General features: G+C 44.5%; 1 protein-coding gene across 4 annotated transcripts in view; it reads left to right on the top strand.

Moving 5' to 3' along the window:
- Positions 1-2,912: 2,912 nt before the first annotated feature.
- The window catches only part of LOC115200236 (transforming acidic coiled-coil-containing protein 1), a 32,659-nt gene continuing 12,853 nt past the window's right edge, over positions 2,913-22,718 (top strand). The window contains exons 1-2 of one of the 4 annotated variants that reach the window (XM_029763129.1): positions 2,913-3,106; positions 21,925-22,016. In XM_029763129.1, the coding sequence (XP_029618989.1) occupies positions 3,042-3,106; positions 21,925-22,016 (157 nt within the window). In that variant the 5' untranslated portion in view covers positions 2,913-3,041. Of the gene's footprint in view, positions 3,107-17,375; positions 18,254-21,924; positions 22,017-22,718 lie in introns of those variants that run through there. The other 3 variants (XM_029763127.1, XM_029763126.1, XM_029763128.1) reach the window with 3 other exon arrangements.

Below are 22,718 nucleotides of genomic sequence, written 5' to 3'. Positions count from 1 at the left end.
TTAAGACAACACTTCTCGAGGAAAGCCACAACAGCACGGGCTATAGATTTGGCATCTCCTCCCTCAACTCAACAAGCCCCAGAAATGTTGATACAATTGTCTGCTTGGTGCCACTAAAGTACCTTATCACAACCCCCAGGTACTTAGAAACAGTTACATCCGTGGACTCATCGAGGAGGAGGCTGAAACGCTGGTAAGCCACATCTGCGACCAACTTTTTCAGGAAGTATGGTGCTAGAACACCATTAATCATTTCTGTGCACTTTGTCCTGTGCATTTTGAAGTGGGTAGCAGCAGTGGAGTCTGAGAAAGCAGCTCTACATGCTTCTCCAATGTGATCACATGCCAGCATGGAACAGTGTTCAGCGATAGCTAATGCCATGGTGGCCTCAGCCTTTTTTGCAGAGTAATTTTTTTTACCATAAATGGCAGCTTGTTTTGGGTAGAACTGTTATAAGGCTTTGCCTTTTGAGTATGTTTTTGAGTTGTCATTTTTTTTTCTTTACATCACTAAGTTTGGCGTAGAAATCAGCCTTACAATACAGGCAGTATGCCCGTGTATCATCTCCAATAAATGGCTTCAACCAGCCTTTGAATTCAGGGTTTTATTCCCACTCCTTTCTGTATTTTTGAGTGTACAGTTTAGACTGAGACATGATGAGCTAGCCAGCTAGATGTTTAGCTTATGTCACAGAGAGGCACACACACAGTGGACAAGGTGAGTAAGTGACTGAGGCTGTGTGAGTCAAATGCAGTGATTTATTTTTGTGCAGTAATTTATTTTAGACAAAGATCATTTTACATTTACATCCCGCCCTGAATGTAAGCTAGGGCGGGATCAGCCAGTGGCGGCTTCCCGCATGCGCGATTCATTTGCAGTCTGGACGCGGAGGGGTGAACATCTCCTGCTCTGACTGCAGCTGGGAGGGACTGCTGCGTGAGGACTGGGCCGCCTGTGAGTGATTTAGGACGGGGGTGGGGCCCACGGCAGCACCCGCTGCTCGTTGAGAAGAGTAAGAACGATACGTGCTTTCACGTCAGAGTCTCTAAAAGTCTCCAAGAACACCAGAAAAAGTAGCTATATTTGTCGCTAGTCGATGTTTTTGAAAATGTGTCGCTAGAGGGGTCTGAATACTCGCTAAATATAGCGACAAAGTCGCTAAGTTGGCAACACTGGCTAGAAGTAGTTTTGCAAGCCAATGCTAAATAGCATTGGAAGTCTATAGGTATCTACCAGCTCACCCCTCTTATTTCTCTCTTTCTCTAATGCAGTGGGCTTTATCGGCATGGGAAACATGTTTACATTGCCAAAGCAAGTGAAATAGATTATAAACAAAAGTGAAATAAACAATCAATAATTTAAAAAATGATTTCATAAAAAATGACAGACATTTGAAATGTCATTATGGCTATGTGCAGTGTAATAACAATGTGCAAATAGTTAAAGTACAAAAGGGAAAATAAATATGGGTTGTATTTACAATGGGGTTTGTTCTTCACTGGTTGCCCTTTTCTTGTGGCAACACGTCACAGATATTGCTGCTGTGATGACACACTGTTGTATTCATCTAACCGATATGGGAGTTTATCAAAATTTGATTTTATTTTCAAATTCTTTGTGAGTCTGTGTAATCTGAGGGAAATATGTGTCTCTAATATGGTCATACATTTGGCAGGAGGTTAGGAAGTGCAACTAGTTTCCACCTCAGTTTGTGGGCAGTGTGCTCATAGCCTGTCTTCTCTCGAGAGCCAGGTCTGCTTACGGTGGGTGGCCTTTCTCAATAGCAAGGCTATGCTCACTGAGTCTGTACATAGTCAAAGCTTTCTTTAATTGTGGCTCATTCACAGTGGTCAGGTATTCTGCCACTGTGTACTCTTTGTTTAGAGCCAAATAGCATTCCAGTTTGCTTTGTTTTTTGGTTATTTCTTTCCAATGTGTCAAGTAATTATCTTTTTGTTTTCTCATGATTTGGTTGGGTCTAATTGTGTTGCTGTCCTGGGGCTCTGTTTGTATTTGTTAACGGAGCCTCAGGACCAGCTTGCTGAGGGTACTTTTCTCTAGATTCATCTCTCTGTAGGGGATGGCTATGTTATGGAAGGTTTGGGAATCGCTTTCTTTTAGGTGGTTGTAGAATTTAATGGCTATTTTCTGGATTTTGATCATTAGCGGGTATCGTCCTAATTCTGCTCTGCATGCGTTTGGTGTTTTACTTTGTACACAGAGGATATTTTTTGCATAATTCTGAATGCAGTCTCAATATAGTGTTTGTCCCATTTTTGTGAATTATTCGTTACCCCAGCCCTCACAACTATAGAGGACAATGAGTTCTATAACTGATTTCAAGTATTTTTAGATCCTAATTGGTCTCTCTCATCTCACTACCCCCCTCTCCCTCCTCCCTCTCTGTCTGTTGTTCAGCTGACTAACAATAGGGGCGAGACTCCCTCTGGACAGTACCCTCACCCCTACCAGGCTAGCTACACCTCCCCAACCCCCCTCCCCTCTGCCAAGCTATCCTCCCCCGCCCTCACTCCCACAGCTTAGTGGCCTTTAACACTACCCCCGTCCTTCCCTCTTTCTCTTTCTCTCTCTCTCTCTCCCCTATTCACTCACTTTCTCTAGAGAAGCTCTGTAATTCTTTACAAGTGACTGTAATTTGCTCTGTGCAGGAGGGACCGAGAGAGCCAGAGAGAGAGAGGAGGGGTTAGAAGGAGAGAGAGGGAGAGGACTGAGAGGGAAAGAGGGAGAGGGGCAGGGACTGGTGTAGTAGTTGACATGTGATCAGGACTCCTGAGCTGGTAGCACAGTTCAGCCTAGATGAGAGAGAGAGAGAGAGAGAGAGAGAGAGAGAGAGAGAGAGAGAGAGAGAGAGAGAGAGAGAGAGAGAGAGATGCAGTGTGTTAAATGAGAAGAGTCTATAGAGGCTGTGCCTTCATCACCAGGATTCTACTATTTTGGAAGAGTGGGAATATGGAGAAAGCGCTCTAAAAAAGACTAGCCGGTTGCTTTGAACAAGATACAACACACACCCTGCGTTGCCATGGGGGGCTCCCTCAGTCAGCACAGGAAGAACTCCTTTGGCTCCCCCAGGAAGAAGAGCAGCATGTGAGTAGAGTACACCACCCTATCACTGTTACAGTGTGTGTGTGTGTGTGTGTGTGTGTGTGTGTGTGTGTGTGTGTGTGTGTGTGTGTGTGTGTGTGTGTGTGTGTGTGTGTGTGTGTGTGTGTGTGTGTGTGTGTGTGTGTGTGTGTGTTATGACTTATTCCAAGCGACTGGCGTGTCTCTTTTAGAGCACTATCCGAATTGATATTTTTCCTGTCCCATGAACATGTAAATGATTTAAATTTAGAACAGGGGAAGGAGGAGAGAACAGGTCATTAGGATCATTAGTAGAGGCTAATCTAATGTAATGAATAATGATGTAATGAGAGAGTTGTGATCAGGTCTACTGACAGACACAGTTCTGACAGAGGCACACCTGACCACTGACAACTGCTGGATTCACAGTTTTGTACAACTTCAACCCTTGTGAAGTAAGATGTCTTGCAGAGAAGCAACAAGCAAAAAATGTTTATTGTTCAAGCTAAAATTGAATTATAAGGTACTACACAGTGTTTAATGAAAGGCAGTTCAATTACAAATACATGTTAGTGAGAAAGATATGAACAATGTTCTAGATGTGTACACAAGAGACCCAATGGTGAGGTGGGATGTAAATTCAGTGATCAATCAACAGGAGAACAATCATTTCTCTCAATATAGCCTTTTATGCATATCTCTGGTATTGATGTCCTCCTCAGTCAAGTGTTAAGGTGTGGTCGAGTCCCTTAATTATGGTCTCGTGTGATAAAAGATCTAGTTGTTATTCTCTCACACTCGCACTCACTCACTCACTCAAAAATCCATGGTAACATACCAGCCAGTCCTCTCTTTCTCCAAGTAGTACCCAGTGGATCAGTACCATGTTAAGGATCTGCTAATCCTCTTATACTTCATCACTTTCCCTTTAGTACCCCACACACACACGCACTACCCAGTCAAACCATGATGCTGCTCTGCTCTAACCATCCTGTTGTCATGGTGACTCATTAGTACCACTGGATGTATTAGTGGTGTTGTCATGTTCCACAGCAGTTGTTTACAGTGGAGGTCATTCTGATTGACAATGAATTACCCAGAGTAGTGCAACTGTAAGTATTTTACAGCCTGAAGCCCTGAGTGGCTCCGAGACTTGGATCTGAGACTTCTTCTGTTAGCTGGAGCCCTCATAGAATCACAGGAAAGCCTACAGACAGAGCCGTCTTTGTTTGGCAGATTTTACAGTGCATTCGGAAAGTATTCAGACCCCTTCACTTTTTCCACATTTTGTTGCATTACAGCCTTATTCTAAAATGGATCGAATTGTTTTTTCCCTCAATCTACACACAATACCCCATAATGACAACATTTTTACAAATCTACTAAAAACTAAAAAACTGAAATATCACATTTACATAAGTATTCAGACCCTTTACTCAGTACTTTGCTGAAGCACCTTTAGCAGCAATTACAGCCTCAAGTCTTCTTGGGTATGACACTACCAGCTTGGCACACCTGTATTTGGGGAGTTTTTCCCATTCAGGTTGGATGGGGAGCGTATCTGCACAGCTATTATCAGGTCTCTCCAGAGATGTTCGATCGGGTTCAAGTCCGGGCTCTAGCTGGGCCACTCAAGGACATTCAGAGACTTGTCCCGAAGCCACTCCTGCGTTGTCTTAGCTGTGTGCTTAGGGTTGTTGTCCTGTAGGAAGGTGAACCTTCACCCCAGTCTGAGGTCCTGAGCGCTCTGGAGCAGGTTTTCATCAAGGCTCTCTCTGTATTTTGCACCATTGATCTTTCCCTCGATCCTGACTTCTCCCAGTCCCTGCCGCTGAAAACATCCCCACAGCATGATGCTGCCACCACCATGCTTCACCGTAGGGATGGTATTTGCCAGGTGATGAGCAGTGCCTGGTTTCCTCCAGACGTGACGCTTGGCATTCAGGCCAAAGAGTTCAAGCTTGGTTTCGTCAGACCAGAGAATCTTGTTTCTCATGGTCTGAGAGTCATTTAGGTGCCTTTTGGCAAACTCCAAGTGGGCTGTCATGTGCCTTTTACTGAGAAGTGGCTTTCCGTCTAGCCACTCTACCATAAAGGCCTGATTGGTGGATGGCTGCAGAGATGGTTGTCCTTCTGGAAGGTTCTCCCATCTCCACAGAGGAACTCTGGAGCTCGTCAGAGTGATCATCGGTTTCTTGGTCACCTCACTGACCCAGCTCTAGGACGAGTCTTGGTGGTTGCAAACTTCTTCCATTTAAGAATGATGGAGGCCACTGTGTTCTTGGGACCTTCAATGCTGCAGACTTTTGGTACTCTTCCCCAGATCTGTGCCTCGACACAATCCTGTCTCGGAGCTCTACGGACAATTCCTTCGACCTCATGGCTTGGTTTTTGCTCTGTCAACTGTAGGACCTTATATCTACAGGTATGTGCCTTTCTAAATCATGTCCAATCAATAGAATTTACCACAGGTGGACTCCAATCAAGTTGTAGAAACATCTCAAGGTTGATCAATGGAAACATGATGCACCTGAGCTCAATTTTGAGTCTCATAACAAAGGGTCTGAAATCCTTATGTAAATAAGGTATTTCTATTTTTATTTTTTTATGAACGTCCAAAAACCTATTTTCGTTTTGTCATTATGGGCTATTGTGTGTAGATTGATTAAATTAAACATGTATTTAATCAATTTTAGAATAAGGCTGTAATGTAGCAAAATGTGGATAAAGTGAAGGGGGTCTGAATGCTTTCTGAATGCAATCTATATTAACAAGCTTTTAATCAGAAATAAACCAGTCAACTCTCTACACTCTCAGGCTTCTGTGTGTACTGTAGGCTAATAAGTGTTTTTCTGGACAGTTTCCAAATCAAATCAAATTGTATTTGTCACATAATTCGTAGACAACAGGTATAGACCAACATACGGTTCCTTTTCCAACAATGCAGAGTTAAAGATAAGATAAAAACATTTAATACAATTAAAATAGTAACACAGTGAATAACTAATCAAAATAAAGAGTCAAAATAACATGGCTATATACAGGCAGTACCAGTACCGAGCTGATTTGCAGGGGTATTTAGGTAATTGAGGTAGCTACAATGCCTTCACTAAATATTCTGTCAGAAGGTGGGTGTAGCTGGTGCATGAAGTCAGGCTCAGGAGAGCAGAATGAGTGACCAACGTACTTTACTCAAAATAAAGGCACAAGGTAATAATACACTTGACCAACAATAAACGGTAATCAATTACGCACGGGTGAAAACAGCACTCATCGAAAACCAGCCATTAACGTACCGAATGAACATAGAAACAATCACGCACAAAAACATGGGGGAAACAGAGGGTTAAATACATGAATATGTAATTGGGGAATGAAACCAGGTGTGTAGAAAACAAAGACAAAACAAATGGGAAACGAAAAGTGGCTCGGCGATGGCTAGAAGACCGGTGACGTCTACCGCCGAACGCCACCGAACAAGGAGAGGGACCGACTTTGGCGGAAGTCGTGACATATTCATACCCCTTGACTTATTCCACATTTGTTGTGTTACAGCCTGAATTGAAAATTTTTACACATCTACAAAAAATACCCCATAATGACAAAGTGAAAACATGATTTTAGACATTTTAGAAAATGTAAGTATAAGCTCTAAGAGCTTTCCACACCTGGATTGTGCAACATTTCCCAATTTATTATTTTCTAAATTCTATAAATTCTGTCAAATTGGTTGTTGATCATTGTGAGACAACCATTATCAGGTCTTGCCATAGATGGTCAAGTAGATTTAAGGCAAAACTGTAACTCGGCCACTCAGGAACATTCATTGTCTTCTTGGTAAGCAACTCCAGTGTAGATTTGACCTTATGTTTTAGGTTATTGTCCTGCTGAAAGGTGAAATAATCTCCCAGTGTCTGTTGGAAAGCAGACTGAACTAGGTTTTCCTCTAGGATTTTGCCTGTGCTTAGCTCCATTCAGTTTTTTTATCCTGAAAAACAATCCTTAATGATTACAGGTATACCCAAATCATGATGCAGCCACCACTATGCTTGAAAATATGGAGAGTGGTTCTCAGTAATGTGTTGTGTTGGATTTGCCCCAAACATAACACTTTGTTTTCAGGACAAAAAGTGAATTGTTTTGCCAAATCTTTTGCACTGTTACTTTAATGCCTTGTTGCAAACAGGATGCATGTTTTGGAATATTTGTATTCTTTACAGGCTTCCATCTTTTCCCTCTGTTAATTAGGTTAGTATTGTTGAATATCTACAATGTTGTTGATCCATCCTCAGTTCTCTCATATCATGGCAATTAAACTCTGTAACTGTTTTACAGTCACCATTGGCCTCATGGTGAAATCCCTGAGCATTTTCCCACGTCTCCGGCAACTGAGTTGCCGCCCTTTGCCTTGATGACAGCTTTGCACACTTGGAATTCTCTCAACCAGCTTCACCTTGAATGCTTTTCCAACAGACTTGAAGGAGTTCTCACATATGGTGAGCACTTGTTGGCTACTTTTCCTTCACTCCGCGGTCCAACTCATCCCAAACCATCTCAATTGAGTTGAGGTCGGGTGATTGTGGAGGCCAGGTCATCTGATGCAGCACTCAATCACTCTCCTTCTTGGTCAAATATCCTTTACACAGCCTGGAGGTGTGTTGGGTCATTGTCGTGTTGAAAAACAAATGATAGTCCCACTAAGCGCAAACCAGATGGGATGACGTATCGCTGCAGAATACTGTCTTGACTGTTTTTCTATAATGTAGAAAATAGTGAAAAGAAATAAAAACCCTTGAATGAGTAGGTGTGTCTACATTTTTGACTGGTACCACATCCTAACCCTATCCCCCAGACAACTAGCAGACTAGTGTGTGTGTGTGTGTGTGTGTGTGTGTGTGTGTGTGTGTGTGTGTGTGTGTGTGTGTGTGTGTGTGTGTGTGTGTGTGTGTGTGTGTGTGTGAGTGTGTGATTAGTCGTTGCAAAAGAGTTAGTGCACTAAAGGGTCAATGCAGGTTGTTTGGGTATCCATTTAATTAGCTATTTAGCAGTCTTGCTGTTCAAGATCCTGTTGGTTCTAGACTTGCTGCATTGGTACACTTGCCATGTGACAGCAGAGAGCATAGTCTGTGGCTTGGGTGGCTGGATTCTGACAATTTTTGGGGCCTTCCTCTGACACTGCCTGGTATAGAGGTCATGGATGGCCCCGGAGCTCGGCCCAGTACGCACTACCCTCTGTAGCGCCTTGCGGTCGGATGCTCTCAACCCGCTCCACTACAGCCCCCTCGTGTGAATTGGGGCGTCCTCGGCCCTCCGTTTCCTGTAGTCCACGATCAGCTCCTTTGTCTTGATGACGTTGAGGGAGAAGCTGTTGTCCTGGCACCACACTGCCAGGTCTCTGACCTCCTCCTTGTAGGCTGTCTCGTCCTCGTCGGTGATCAGGCCTAACATCGGCGAGTCGTCTGCAAACTTAATGATGGCGTTGGAATCGTGTGTAGCCACGTAGTCATGGGTGAACATGAAGTACAGGAGGAGACTAAGCATGCAACCCTGAGGGGCCCCCGTGTTGAGGGTCAGCATGGCGGATGTGTTGTTGCCTACGCATCAGGAAGTCCAGGATCCAGTTGCAGAGTGAGGTGTTCAGTCCCAGGGACCTTAGCTTAGTGATGAGCTTCGAGGGCGCTATGGTGTTGACCGCTGAGCTGTAGTCAATGAACAGCATTCTCACATTGATGTTCCTTTTGGGAAAGGCAGTGGGGTGTCCAATAGAGAGTACATCATCTGTGGATCTGTTGGACCGCATGCGAAATGGATTGGGTCCAGGGTGTCTGGGATGATGGTGGTGATGTGAGCCTTGACAAGACTTTCAAAGCATTTCATGGTTACAGATGTGAGTGCTACATGGCTATAGTCATTTAGACAGTTTACCTTGCAGTTCTTGGGCATAGAGACTATGGTGGTCTGCTTGAAACATGTAGGTACAGTTTTACAGACTGGGTCAGGGAGAGGTTGAAAATGTCAGTGAAGACACTTGCCAACTAGTCAGCGCATACTCTGAGTACGCGTCCTGCTAATCCGGCTGGCCCTGGGGCCTTGGGAATGTTAACCTGGTTAAAGGTCTTCCTCACATCAGCTACGGAGAGCGTGATCACACAGTCGTGTGGAACAGCTGGTTCTCTCATGCATGGTTCAGTGTTGCTTGCCTCGAAGTGAGCCTAGAAGGCATTTAGCTCGTGTCACTGGCCAGCTCGTGGCTGGGTTTCCCTTTGTAATCCGTGAGTTTGCAAGCCCTGCCACATCCGACGAGCTCAGAGCCGGTGTTGTAGTATCAGATCTTAATCCTGTATTGATGCTTTGCCTGTTTGATGGTTCGTCGGAGGGCTTAGCGGGATTACTTATAAATGTCTGGGTTAGTGTCCCGCTCCTTGAAAGCGACAGCTCTAGCCTTTTGCGCAGTACGGATGTTGCCTGTAATCCATGGCTTCTGGTTGTGATATGTACCTAGGTCACTGTGGAGACTAAAAAGTGTATTGGCGACGTAATGAAGCCGGTGACTGATGTGGTAAACTCTTCAATGCCATCGTATGAAACCCGGGAACATGTTCCAGTCTGTGCTAGTGAAACAGTCCTGTAGCTTAGCAACCGCTTCATCAGACCACTTCCGTATTGAGCGTGTCACTGGTACTTCCTGTTTGAGTTTTTGCTTGTAAGCCGCAATCAGGAGGATACAGTTATGGTCAGATTTGCTTATCTTTGTGCCTACGTGTGTGTGTGTCTGTGTGTGTGTGTGTGTGTGTGGCTATGAGGGATAAGATCGTGGCTCTTATTCGGTGATCTATTTTAAGCAAATCACCATTTTTAAGTGGAACAGAAATCTGACTCCTAATTTCTTCATCCCCTCCCCTCACCGCCCCTCCTCCATCTCTTTCATTCCTGTTGTGAGTTGAGAATGACCTGCATTTGGAGGGTGTCTCAGGGGGAGTGGGATACACAAAAAATACATTTCCATTTCACACCACACACTTATAAATGTGGTTACAGGTTACACACTTATACACTTATACATGTGTGAAACAGGACAAATATAAGCACCCCCTATCAGACCTTTAGAGCCTATTCAGAATGTAGAACATTGATCTATCTTTGGCCTGAAGCTCTCCCTCTTCTTCTCTTCCTCTCCACCTCTCCTCCTCTTCCTCTGTTCCTCTCCACCTCTCTGTCAGTACTAAATCACCAACATTACAGCTCGCTGTCAATAGACAGACATTGTGCGTGTGTGTGCTTGTGTGCAGTGGTATAAAGTAAAAATTATTTAAGTACTACTTAAGTACTATTTGGGGGTATCTGTACTTTACTTTTTATATTTTTGAAACTTTTACTATTACTCCATTACATTCCGAAAGAAAGTATGTACTTTTTACTCCCATACATTTTCCCTGGCACCCAAAAGTACTAGTTACATTTCGAATGCTCAGGCAGGACAGCAATATGGTCCAATTCACACACCTATCAATATAATGCGTTGTCATCCCTACTGCCTCTGACCTGGTGGATTCACTAAACACAAATACTGCATTTCTAAATTATGTCTGTGCCGATTTGTTCGTAAATTTTAAAAACAAGAACATTATGTCTTCTGGTTTGCTTCATATAAGGAATTTGATGTATACCATTTACTTTTTACTCAAGTTTGACAATTGAGTACTTTTCCCATTACTGTACTTAAGTACATTTAAAACCAGATACTTTTAGACTTTACTCAAGTAGAATTTTACTGGGTGACTTTCATTTCTACTTGAGTTATTTCCATTAAGGTTTTTATCTTTACTTTTACTCAGTATGACAATTCAGTACTTTTTCCACCACTGTGTGTGTACACCATTGTTTGGGGGAATTATGTATTCTGTGTGTCCGTGGATTGCTACACACAATAGCCTTCGGTCTGTCTGTCCATTTTTCCCTCCTCTCTTTCAGTCTTTCCTTTCGCAAGACAGAAGCCACTCCTCAGTAAAAGGCACATTACAGTCCACAGTGCCAAAAGGCACCTAAAGGACTCTCAGACCATGAGAAACAAGATTCTCTGGTCTGTTGAAACCAAGATGGAGCTCTTTGGTCTGAATGCCAAGCGTCATGTCTGGAGTAAATCTGGCACCATCCCTACGGTGAAGCATGGTGTTGGCAGCATCATGCTGTGGGGATGTTTTTAGCGGCAGGGACTGGGAGACTAGTCAGGATCGAGGGAAAGATCATCGGTGCAAAATACAGATGAAAACCTGCTCCAGTGTGCTCAGGACCTCAGACTGGGGCAAAGGTTCACCTTCCAACAGGACAATGACCATAAGCACACAGTCAAGACAACGCAGGAGTGGCTTAGGGACAAGTCTCTGAATGTCATTGAGTAGCCCAACCAGAGCACGGACTTGAACCCGATCAAACATCTCTGGAGAGACCTGAAAATAGCTGTGCAGCAATGCTACCCATCCAACCTGACAGAGCTTGAGAGGATCTGTAGAGAAGAATGGGAGAAACTCCCCAAATACAGGTGTGCCAAGCTTGTAGCGTCATACCCAAGAAGACTTGAGGCTCTAATTGCTGCCAAAGGTGATTCAACAAAGTACTGAATACTTATGTAAATGTCATATTTCTGTTTTTTTGTATGTAAACATTTCTAAAACCTGTTTTTGCTTTGTCATTATTGGGTATTGTGTGTAGATTGTAACGTAACAAAATGTGGAAAAGTGAAGGGGTCTGAATACTTTCCAAATGTACTGTAAATTGTTTGTCCTTCCCATTCACCCTCTGAATTGCACACATACACAATCCATGTCTCAATTGTTTTAAGGCTTAAAAATCTTTCTCTAACCTGTCTCTTCCCCGTCATCTACACTGATTTGAAGTGGATTTAAAAAGTGACATCAATAAGGGATCATAGTTTTCACCTGGTCAGTCTATGTCATGGAAAGAGAAGGCGTTCTTAATGTTTCAACATAATATGTCTAGACCTCTGTGTAGTAGAGGTTCTACTGATCCTTTCATCTATCATTTGTGTGTCTGTGTGTGTTTTATGGGGCCTAAATTAAATGTGCAGATGTTAGTTATATGCTAACTAACTTGGGGACGCCTCCCAAATTCCCCATCAAAGGACTGATTGTAGCACTATCTGCACTTGTCTTACCTACTTCTCTCTCTCTCTCTCTCTCTCTCTCTCTCTCTCTCTCTCTCTCTCTCTCTCTCTCTCTCTCTCTCTCAGCACAATTACAAGGGCTGTTGTGGGAGTACAAGATGATGCAATGCACTTCAGACTACAACCCCAGGATGATGATGATGTAATGTCAGCTGGCCTGGTTACTGTAACCATGCCGACCACAGTCATTTATATTTAAACACCCGTCATGATGATGCTCTACGTACACGCACATTCACAAGCATGGTAGAAACTAGGTTAAAGCATTACTGCATTCAGAACAGAGTTGTAGAGCAGTATTCAAATTTCAAACGTGGTTAGTACTGCCTGAGGGGGACTGAGAGAGACAGAGGGACTGAGAGAGACAGAGGGTGGGTGTACTTAGCACTCTAAGCAGTGTTTTTCTCTCTCATTCCTGTGTGTTTCTGTCTGACTAAAACAGAGCCTCTCCTCCAGACTGACAGTTAGAGACTGGACCTGGTCAGAGACCACTGATCACCATTAGATGGAGCGCTCTTCTTGCACAAGGCAGACAACATTCATGTGTATCCACCTTAAGTTCACATGGACAGTTTGAGTGTTGTGTTTTGTGATCAAACCATTAATAAAACTGTTAGGGTGCTGTAAGGTGCTCAGTGTTTAGGTTTGTATGGCCTTAGAATGGAGGGACTGTATCGCCAATGCTGTGGTTCACCATTACGTTATAGTATGCATGCCTACTTGCCCAGAAGAAGGAGAGATGTGTTTACTTCTATTGACCACCAGATGGGGTTGTTGAACCTGTTTTTGTCTCAGTGCCACGGCTTCACCAGGCAGACCTGCTATTATAGGAAAGATACACTTACTGTTCAGATCATCATTCAGAGTCATGGAAGGGATTAAAATGCTTTTGGTAATCCCCATCTGTGTGTCCTAGCCTGCTCAATTATCTCATACGGTATATCACTCCTCATGTTGCTACAATGAATGTTTATCATACTAGTTATATTTAGCTCCTAACCACCCACACACACACACACACACACACACACACACACACACACACACACACACACACACACACACACACACACACACACACACACACACACACACACACACACACACACACACACACACACACACACACACACACACACACACACACACACACACACTAGTCTGCTGGTTGTCTGGGGGATAGGGTTAGGATGTGGTCAGACTTCCAGACACAGGGAATGTTACCCTCTGTGTTTACTCAGGGAAGCTGAAGTCATCTATAGTCATAAATGTGACTGGCTGTATGTCTGTTTGAATTCTAATATCCTTTACTCTATAGAAACAGCCTCTGTTAGAATTCTAATATCCTTCTTTACTCTATAGAAACAGCCTCTGTTAGAATTCTAATATCCTTCTTTACTCTATAGAAACATCCTCTGTTTGAATTCTAATATCCTTCTTTACTCTATAGAAACAGCCTCTGTTAGAATTCTAATATCCTTCTTTACTCTATAGAAACAGCCTCTGTTAGAATTCTAATATCCTTCTTTACTCTATAGAAACAGCCTCTGTTAGAATTCTAATATCCTTCTTTACTCTATAGAAACAGCCTCTGTTTGAATTCTAATATCCTTCTTTACTCTATAGAAACATCCTCTGTTAGAATTCTAATATCCTTCTTTACTCTATAGAAACAGCCTCTGTTAGAATTCTAATATCCTTCTTTACTCTATAGAAACAGCCTCTGTTTGAATTCTAATATCCTTCTTTACTCTATAGAAACAGCCTGTTAGAATTCTAATATCCTTCTTTACTCTATAGAAACAGCCTCTGTTAGAATTCTAATATCCTTCTTTACTCTATAGAAACAGCCTCTGTTAGAATTCTAATATCCTTCTTTACTCTATAGAAACAGCCTCTGTTTGAATTCTAATATCCTTCTTTACTCTATAGAAATAGCCTCTGTTAGAATTCTAATATCCTTCTTTACTCTATAGAAACAGCCTCTGTTAGAATTCTAATATCCTTCTTTACTCTATAGAAACATCCTCTATTAGAATTCTAATATCCTTCTTTACTCTATAGAAACAGCCTCTGTTAGAATTCTAATATCCTTCTTTACTCTATAGAAACAGCCTCTGTTAGAATTCTAATATCCTTCTTTACTCTATAGAAACAGCCTCTGTTAGAATTCTAATATCCTTTACTCTATAGAAACAGCCTCTGTTAGAATTCTAATATCCTTCTTTACTCTATAGAAACATCCTCTATTAGAATTCTAATATCCTTCTTTACTCTATAGAAACAGCCTCTGTTAGAATTCTAATATCCTTCTTTAATCTATAGAAACAGCCTCTGTTAGAATTCTAATATCCTTCTTTACTCTATAGAAACAGCCTCTGTTAGAATTCTAATATCCTTCTTTACTCTATAGAAACAGCTTCTGTTTGAATTCTAATATCCTTCTTTACTCTATAGAAACAGCCTCTGTTAGAATTCTAATATCCTTCTTTACTCTATAGAAACAGCCTCTGTTAGAATTCTAATATCCTTCTTTACTCTATAGAAACAGCCTCTGTTAGAATTCTAATATCCTTCTTTACTCTATAGAAACAGCTTCTGTTTGAATTCTAATATCCTTCTTTACTCTATAGAAACAGCCTCTGTTAGAATTCTAATATCCTTCTTTACTCTATAGAAACAGCCTCTGTTAGAATTATAATATCCTTCTTTACTCTATAGAAACAGCCTCTGTTAGAATTCTAATATCCTTCTTTACTCTATAGAAACAGCCTCTGTTAGAATTATAATATCCTTCTTTACTCTATAGAAACAGCCTCTGTTTGAATTCTAATATCCTTCTTTACTCTATAGAAACATCCTCTGTTAGAATTCTAATATCCTTCTTTACTCTATAGAAACAGCCTCTGTTTGAATTCTAATATCCTTCTTTACTCTATAGAAACAGCCTCTGTTTGGTTTGAGCTCTGTGAAGCTTCATGGAGTTAGACCTTTGGTGTTGTTCTTGAAGTCTCAGTGTGAAGTCTCAGTGTGAAGTCTCAGTGTGAAGTCTCAGTGTGAAGTCTCAGTGTGATGTCTCAGTGTGATGTCTCAGTGTGAAGTCTCAGTGTGAAGTCTCAGTGTGAAGTCTCAGTGTGAAGTCTCAGTGTGAAGTCTCAGTGTGAAGTCTCAGTGTGTTCCAGACTGCATGGGTTCGAGACCAGAGTGTGGCTATGTCTGTGGCTCGCCAGTGTTCCATGTGTGCTGGTCTATTTCTGGATGCAAGGAAAGGAGTTACGTAAGACCTGATTATTCTTTCTTTCACTCTGTCTTCTCTTCATCTCCTTCTCTTTCCTTTCCTCTGCACATTTTCCTGCCTGTGAGTCAAGGCACTCTCAACCTCTGCTCAGACCTAACTGTGTTTGTGTGTGCGTGCGTACATGTGTGCTTGTGTTTAAGGTGGACTGTTTATCCCACATGTAGTCTGGGTGTAGCCTTGTGAAACCAGCCTGAGCTCGCAATAGCTCACATTCTGAAACAAAACTTGTGTCTGCTTGACCAGGCTAGTGTGAGTGGACCCTGGTCTATACAGATGTAGAGAGAGGGTGTTGACATGGTGATAAGGGATGTGAAGGCTGTGATAAAAAAGGTTGAAAAGCTCCCTCAACAGGTCTGTCCTGCCTGCCACAGACAGCAGACAATAGAGGGGAGGGAAAGCTATGCCAGGCATTCCTGATAGACATGACAAAAAGTCCTACCAAAATATACAGTATACGCGGTACGCACTCTCTCGCTCTCTTCTGCCCTTCCTCTCTCTTTCTCAAAGGTCTACAGAGGGCTGTGCTAAATGGGGTTTGGTCTGAGAGAGGTTGAGGCGGAGAAGGTGTCAGAGGGAGAGAGAGGGTACCCTCTGTGTCTTTGTGTGTTCTCCATCTTGCTGATCACATCTGAGCAGAAGAGAGCAGAGTAAAGAGGACATGAAAGTGGAGATAAAAGAGAAGCTGTCAACTGTTTCCTCTCTCTATCCATCCCTCGCTCTGCTCTTCCACAGTAGAAAATGGTTATTAGAGTAGTCCTGGTTGATGTTTCTCATACAACACATCTCATTTGGCTTGGACTAGTTTGTGTGTGCGTATGTTTGTGTGTATGTGTTTCAGATGGTTGTTAGTCAGATTCTGTCACTATGTGTGGTACTCAGTGCTGTGTGTCAGTGTGAGTGTGTCTGTATGTCCACATTTTGTGAGTTATGTAAGCCATCATGAGCACCCTTCAGGCATGTGGTTGTATATGTTCATGTGTGTGTGCATGTGTGGTTCATGTGTGTGTGTGTGTGTGTGTGTGTGTGTGTGTGTGTGTGTCTGCAGAGATGGGAAAGAGAGAGTTTCCACATGGTTGACAAACCACAGCCTGCCACGGTCGTACAGTTACAGACACGTCCTATAGAGAGAACAGATCTGGAGGGTTGTAAGGATGGTTGTTGTCTATTCACGAGAGGAACTAAATGTTTCAGTTGGATTTGTTTTGATGCGACAGATGTAGTAAACTGTAATGATGAGGATTGAAGAGTCAGTGGAACAAATACAGCAGTAGCAAACTGAATGTTGTTATTGTTATAGAGATAGATTGAGCATCTCTGAGTCGCTGCCTGTCCACCCAGCCTGATTCACTCTGATCTTCTGCAGACACTATCTCTCTCTCTCTCTCTCTCTCTCTCTCTCTCTCTCTCTCTCTCTCTCTCTGTCTCTATCTCTATCGTGTCTGGTCAGGTCTGACAGAAACATGTGTACTACCTGTTGTCCTAGCTGTGTTAGGTGTCTTCCTCTCTCCTCCTCCTCCTCCTCCTGTCCCTTCTTCCCCCCTCTCTTCCCCACTCCTTGGGACACTAGGGATCTACCACTCTGTGTAAATAGTCAACTGACTCTTAAAAATCCAACGGCTCTTTTGAAACAGGAAACTTGCTCCCTTCCTTTTCTGACCCCCTTCCTTCTACCCTCCCTCTCTTCTCCCTCCTCTCACAACATGCCTCTCTCCATTTCACAATAGAACAGCCTGAGAGAGATGGGGGAAGGGGTGGAGGGCTAGGCAAACTCTCTTTGGGTGGGAGTGAGAGCAGACGAGGGAGGGAGCGGGGAGAGGAAAGAGGAGGGAGCAGTCTGGCAGCCAGCTGATCGCTGGTCTAGCATTCAGAGTTGGAGCGGAGGCTAGAGAGAGAGAGAGGCAGAGAGAAACCGAGAGAGGCAGAGAGAAACCGAGAGAGGCAGAGAGAAACCGAGAGAGGCAGAGAGAAACCGAGAGAGGCAGAGAGAAACCGAGAGAGGCAGAGGGAAAAGAGAAGAGGCTACTGATGCTACATTAATCTGTAATCTGACAGAGAGTCAGAAACCAACACCGTCATCACAGAACTGTCAGCCTCTGTCACGGTTTGTTCCGGAAATCAACAACGTAAAAGAGCAGGCTGGGAAACTAGAGCAAGAGGAGGAAGTGAAGAGAGAAACGAGAGATGCCATAAAACCAACATCCTCTCAAAGAGAAAGAACACACACAACAGCTCAAAGAGAGAGCGAGACAGAAGGAGAAGAGAGAGAGGTAAACATAGTCTGTGGTGAGTCACTCCTCCTCCCCTTCTCCTTTCCTTTCCGCTCCTCTGGTGTGTTGATGCTGATGCACAGAGGAGCAGCAGAACTAAGAAAAGAGTCTGATCCAGAACACTAGCGGAAGACAAGAACTGGACTCTGTGTGGGAGTAGCAGAACCGACAATGGAACTGTAGAACCATCAGGTACCAGAACTAGAACCAGGAGTATCATCAGAGCCAGAGCGGTGGAACCGGACCCAAAAGGTTGTGTACTGTATTAAGGAGTGGTAGCGGACCAGGTGCGTCTCAACAAAGATGTCTTGGGGGTCTCTGCTGTCTCCGGTCCAGTGGGCCAAATGGACCTGGTCAGCTGTACGGGGAGGAGGGGAGGAGGAGGGGGAGGACGGAGCCCCCGGAACAAAGGATGAAGGGGGAAAGTAAGTAGGCTACAGGTGTGTATGTGTGTGTGTGTGTGTGTCTGTGTGTGTGTGTGTGTGTGTGTGTGTGTGTGTGTGTGTGTGTGTGTGTGTGTGTGTGTGTGTGTGTGTGTGTGTGTGTGATGCCTGTCTGGCACACGAGCGAGGGAGAGGAGAGAGATTGTGTGTGTACACGTGCAGAGAGATTAGCAGCAGACTGACTGTGTGTCTGCATCTACCTGTCCGGATGGCTGGGGGGAATTTCCTGTTATTATTCATACAGACAGAGAGAGAGAGAGAGAAATAGAGGAGGGAGAGAGGCATAAACCTTGAGGGAGAGAGGCAGAAACCTAGAGGGAGAGAGGCAGAAACCTAGAGGGAGAGAGGCAGAAACCTAGAGGGAGAGAGGCAGAAACCTAGAGGGAGAGAGGCAGAAACCTAGAGGGAAGGAGAGAGAGGCAGAAACCTAGAGGGAAGGACAGAGAGGCAGAAACCTAGAGGGAGAGAGGCAGAAACCTAGAGGGAGAGAGGCAGAAACCTAGAGGGAAGGACAGAGAGGCAGAAACCTAGAGGGAGAGAGGCAGAAACCTAGAGGGAGAGAGGCAGAAACCTAGAGGGAAGGAGAGAGAGGCAGAAACCTAGAGGGAAGGACAGAGAGGCAGAAACCTAGAGGGAAGGAGAGAGAGGCAGAAACCTAGAGGGAGAGAGGCAGAAACCTAGAGGGAGAGAGGCAGAAACCTAGAGGGAAGGACAGAGAGGCAGAAACCTAGAGGGAAGGACAGAGGCAGAAACCTAGAGGGAGAGAGGCAGAAACCTAGAGGGAGAGAGGCAGAAACCTAGAGGGAAGGACAGAGAGGCAGACACCTAGAGGGAAGGAGAGAGAGGCAGAAACCTAGAGGGAAGGACAGAGAGGCAGAAACCTAGAGGGAGAGAGGCAGAAACCTAGAGGGAGAGAGGCAGAAACCTAGAGGGAAGGACAGAGAGGCAGAAACCTAGAGGGAAGGACAGAGAGGCAGAAACCTAGAGGGAGAGAGGCAGAAACCTAGAGGGAGAGAGGCAGAAACCTAGAGGGAAGGACAGAGAGGCAGAAACCTAGAGGGAGAGAGGCAGAAACCTAGAGGGAGAGAGGCAGAAACCTAGAGGGAAGGAGAGAGAGGCAGAAACCTAGAGGGAAGGACAGAGAGGCAGAAACCTAGAGGGAAGGAGAGAGAGGCAGAAACCTAGAGGGAAGGACAGAGAGGCAGAAACCTAGAGGGAGAGAGGCAGAAACCTAGAGGGAAGGACAGAGAGGCAGAAACCTAGAGGGAAGGAGAGAGAGGCAGAAACCTAGAGGGAGAGAGGCAGAAACCTAGAGGGAAGGACAGAGAGGCAGAAACCTAGAGGGAAGGACAGAGGCAGAAACCTAGAGGGAAGGAGAGAGAGGCAGAAACCTAGAGGGAAGGACAGAGAGGCAGAAACCTAGAGGGAAGGAGAGAGAGGCAGAAACCTAGAGGGAAGGACAGAGAGGCAGAAACCTAGAGGGAGAGAGGCAGAAACCTAGAGGGAAGGACAGAGAGGCAGAAACCTAGAGGGAGAGAGGCAGAAACCTAGAGGGAGAGAGGCAGAAACCTAGAGGGAAGGAGAGAGAGGCAGAAACCTAGAGGGAAGTAGAGAGAGGCAGAAACCTAGAGGGAGAGAGGCAGAAACCTAGAGGGAGAGAGGCAGAAACCTAGAGGGAAGGACAGAGAGGCAGAAAGCTAGAGGGAAGGACAGAGGCAGAAACCTAGAGGGAGAGAGGCAGAAACCTAGAGGGAGAGAGGCAGAAACCTAGAGGGAAGGACAGAGAGGCAGACACCTAGAGGGAAGGAGAGAGAGGCAGAAACCTAGAGGGAGAGAGGCAGAAACCTAGAGGGAGAGAGGCAGAAACCTAGAGGGAAAGACAGAGAGGCAGAAACCTAGAGGGAAGGAGAGAGAGGCAGAAACCTAGAGGGAGAGAGGCAGAAACCTAGAGGGAGAGAGGCAGAAACCTAGAGGGAGAGAGGCAGAAACCTAGAGGGAAGGAGAGAGAGGCAGAAACCTAGAGGGAAGGACAGAGAGGCAGAAACCTAGAGGGAAGGACAGAGAGGCAGAAACCTAGAGGGAGAGAGGCAGAAACCTAGAGGGAGAGAGGCAGAAACCTAGAGGGAGAGAGGCAGAAACCTAGAGGGAGAGAGGCAGAAACCTAGAGGGAGAGAGTCAGAAACCTAGAGGGAGAGAGGCAGAAACCTAGAGGGAGAGAGGCAGAAACCTAGAGGGAGAGAGGCAGAAACCTAGAGGGAGAGAGTCAGAAACCTAGAGGGAGAGAGTCAGAAAGAGAAAGAGGGAGATGTGATGTTGTTTTGACGTGGTCTCTTGTCCTTTCCTGCCACTCTGCGTAACCGTGATTAGATAATGTTGTCATGCCTAAAAGCAGGTGACCACTCGTACACACCCAGACAGCCCCTCCTTCCTTCTGGTAAAACTGTTTTTGTAGGTACTGTAGCTCTGTTTGCTTTCTTATGGGACGACAAATAATCTGTCTGCTTTCATAATATGTCTGTCTGTGAGAGAGGGCCAGGAGGAGAGGGTTGGTAGAAGGTTAGGGAAGGTTGGAGGAGGGTTGGGGGAAGGGAGGTTGAGCTTTCTAAAGATGTGGGATTTTTTTGTGCCAGTTTCTAGTTTCCAAGTAACTGTCCAGGATCGCTGTGTAGAGGCCATCGCTGGGACTGATTGTCTGGGCCTGCTTTGTGTGAGTGTGTTTTTGAAGGATTACCTCTGTGTGGTTTAGATGTGATGTGTGTGATATATAGAGAGAGAGGGAGGGAGGGCTGACTGTCTGTGTTTCAGGAGCCTGTGTCTTTGTTCCCCTGAGCTGTTTTTCATTAGTGTGTGGACGGTCTGATGTGCATTTAAGTGCCTGTGAAAACACACACACTCCTGTCTCTGGGTCCCAGACACCAGGCCCAGACTTATTTCCAAGCTGTGTGTGTGTGGAAGTGTTTAACTAGTCTTGTGGGGACCAGAAGTCCCCACAAGAATAGTAAACAAACCAAAATTTGACCAACTGGGGACATTTTGTTGGTCCCCACAAGGTCAAATGCTATTCCTAGGGGGTTTGGGAGTACGGTTAGAATTAGTGTTAGGGTTAGAATTAGGTTTAGGGTTAGGAGCTAGGGTTAGTGTTAGGTTTTTGGGTTAGGGTTGGAGTACAGGTTAAGGTTAGGGTTAGGTTTAGGTTCAGGGAAAATAGGATTTTGAGTGGGACTGAATTGTGTGTCCCCACAAGGTTAGCTATACAAGACTGTGTGTGTGTGTGAGAGAGAGTGAAAGAGACCGAGAGAGAGAAAGTGGAAGAGAGCGAGAGACTGCGACACAGTCTGTCCTTGAGGACACGTTGGCAGGATGAGGAGGAGGCTAGTGGATAAAGGTGGCCAGGCAGGGTTCATCTCCCTCTTTCCCTTTCCTCCCTCTTTACTTCTCTTACTGTGACACTCCTTCTAAACTCCATTGGCGGGCTGTTGAAGGAGCCATTACCGAGCAGCTGGTGGTACACTAACACGACAGGATATGACATCATAGAGAGGATATGACCTCACTCCACCAGACGTCCTGAAAGTTCCAAGGAAATAGATCAGAGTGTACTGACTTGTAATCAATCTCTCTCTCTCTCTCGCTGTCTCTCTCTCTCTCTCCAGTTCAGATTCAGAAGGGAACTTTGAGACTCCAGTGGCGGAGTCTCCAGGTCTGCAGAATGACCTGACCCAGCTGGATAACTCTGCCGACAAAGGTGAGACTCCATCCTCAGCTCACTACCTATGCATCAGTTAAACCCCTCCCCCTGCTCAGAGGGAATAAAATGACGGATGGCCACTGGTCATAAGCTAGTCTATTATTGCTCAGTAATGCCACAGAGACCAATAAAGACAACTCTTTTTTGGGTCAGTGGCAACAACATAAACGAGAGTGCCTCTCTAACACACACACACACACACACACACACACAGCACTGGCATCCCAAACCTACAGCACACACGGGTCATATGAAACAGATCATGTGTTGTTGACCATTGTAGAGTTTGTAGACAAGACAAACAATGTTATCCTATTAAAATGAACTGCTATGTGGCGTCTTGGACTGGATTAGTTGATTTTGTTTTGGATTCATTATCCTATATCTAGACACAATGCAATCAGAAGATGGCCTTCTATGACCCAAATGTACTACATCTGTCTCTGTAGACAATAACAACCCCTCCTCTAATAGAACAGCAGCCAATCACATGCTGCTTGTGTATATTTGGGTTAGTGCCCTAAATAAAACATTCACTGAGAGACAATTCAGTCTGGAGGAATAATAACAGTCTACTTGACTACATCACCTCAGGGAGCAATCTACATGGTAACAACAACACTAGATGTCTGATGTCTGCCCACATGAAAAAATAGTATACTATGGTTGAATACTATAGTATTCACTGTAGAGTTTTTG

The sequence above is a fragment of the Salmo trutta genome, chromosome 9, assembly GCF_901001165.1.
Source record: "Salmo trutta chromosome 9, fSalTru1.1, whole genome shotgun sequence".
Taxonomy (NCBI): Eukaryota; Metazoa; Chordata; class Actinopteri; order Salmoniformes; family Salmonidae; genus Salmo; species Salmo trutta.
Note: the sequence above shows the minus strand (reverse complement) of the source record. Positions and strands in the feature narration are given on the sequence as shown.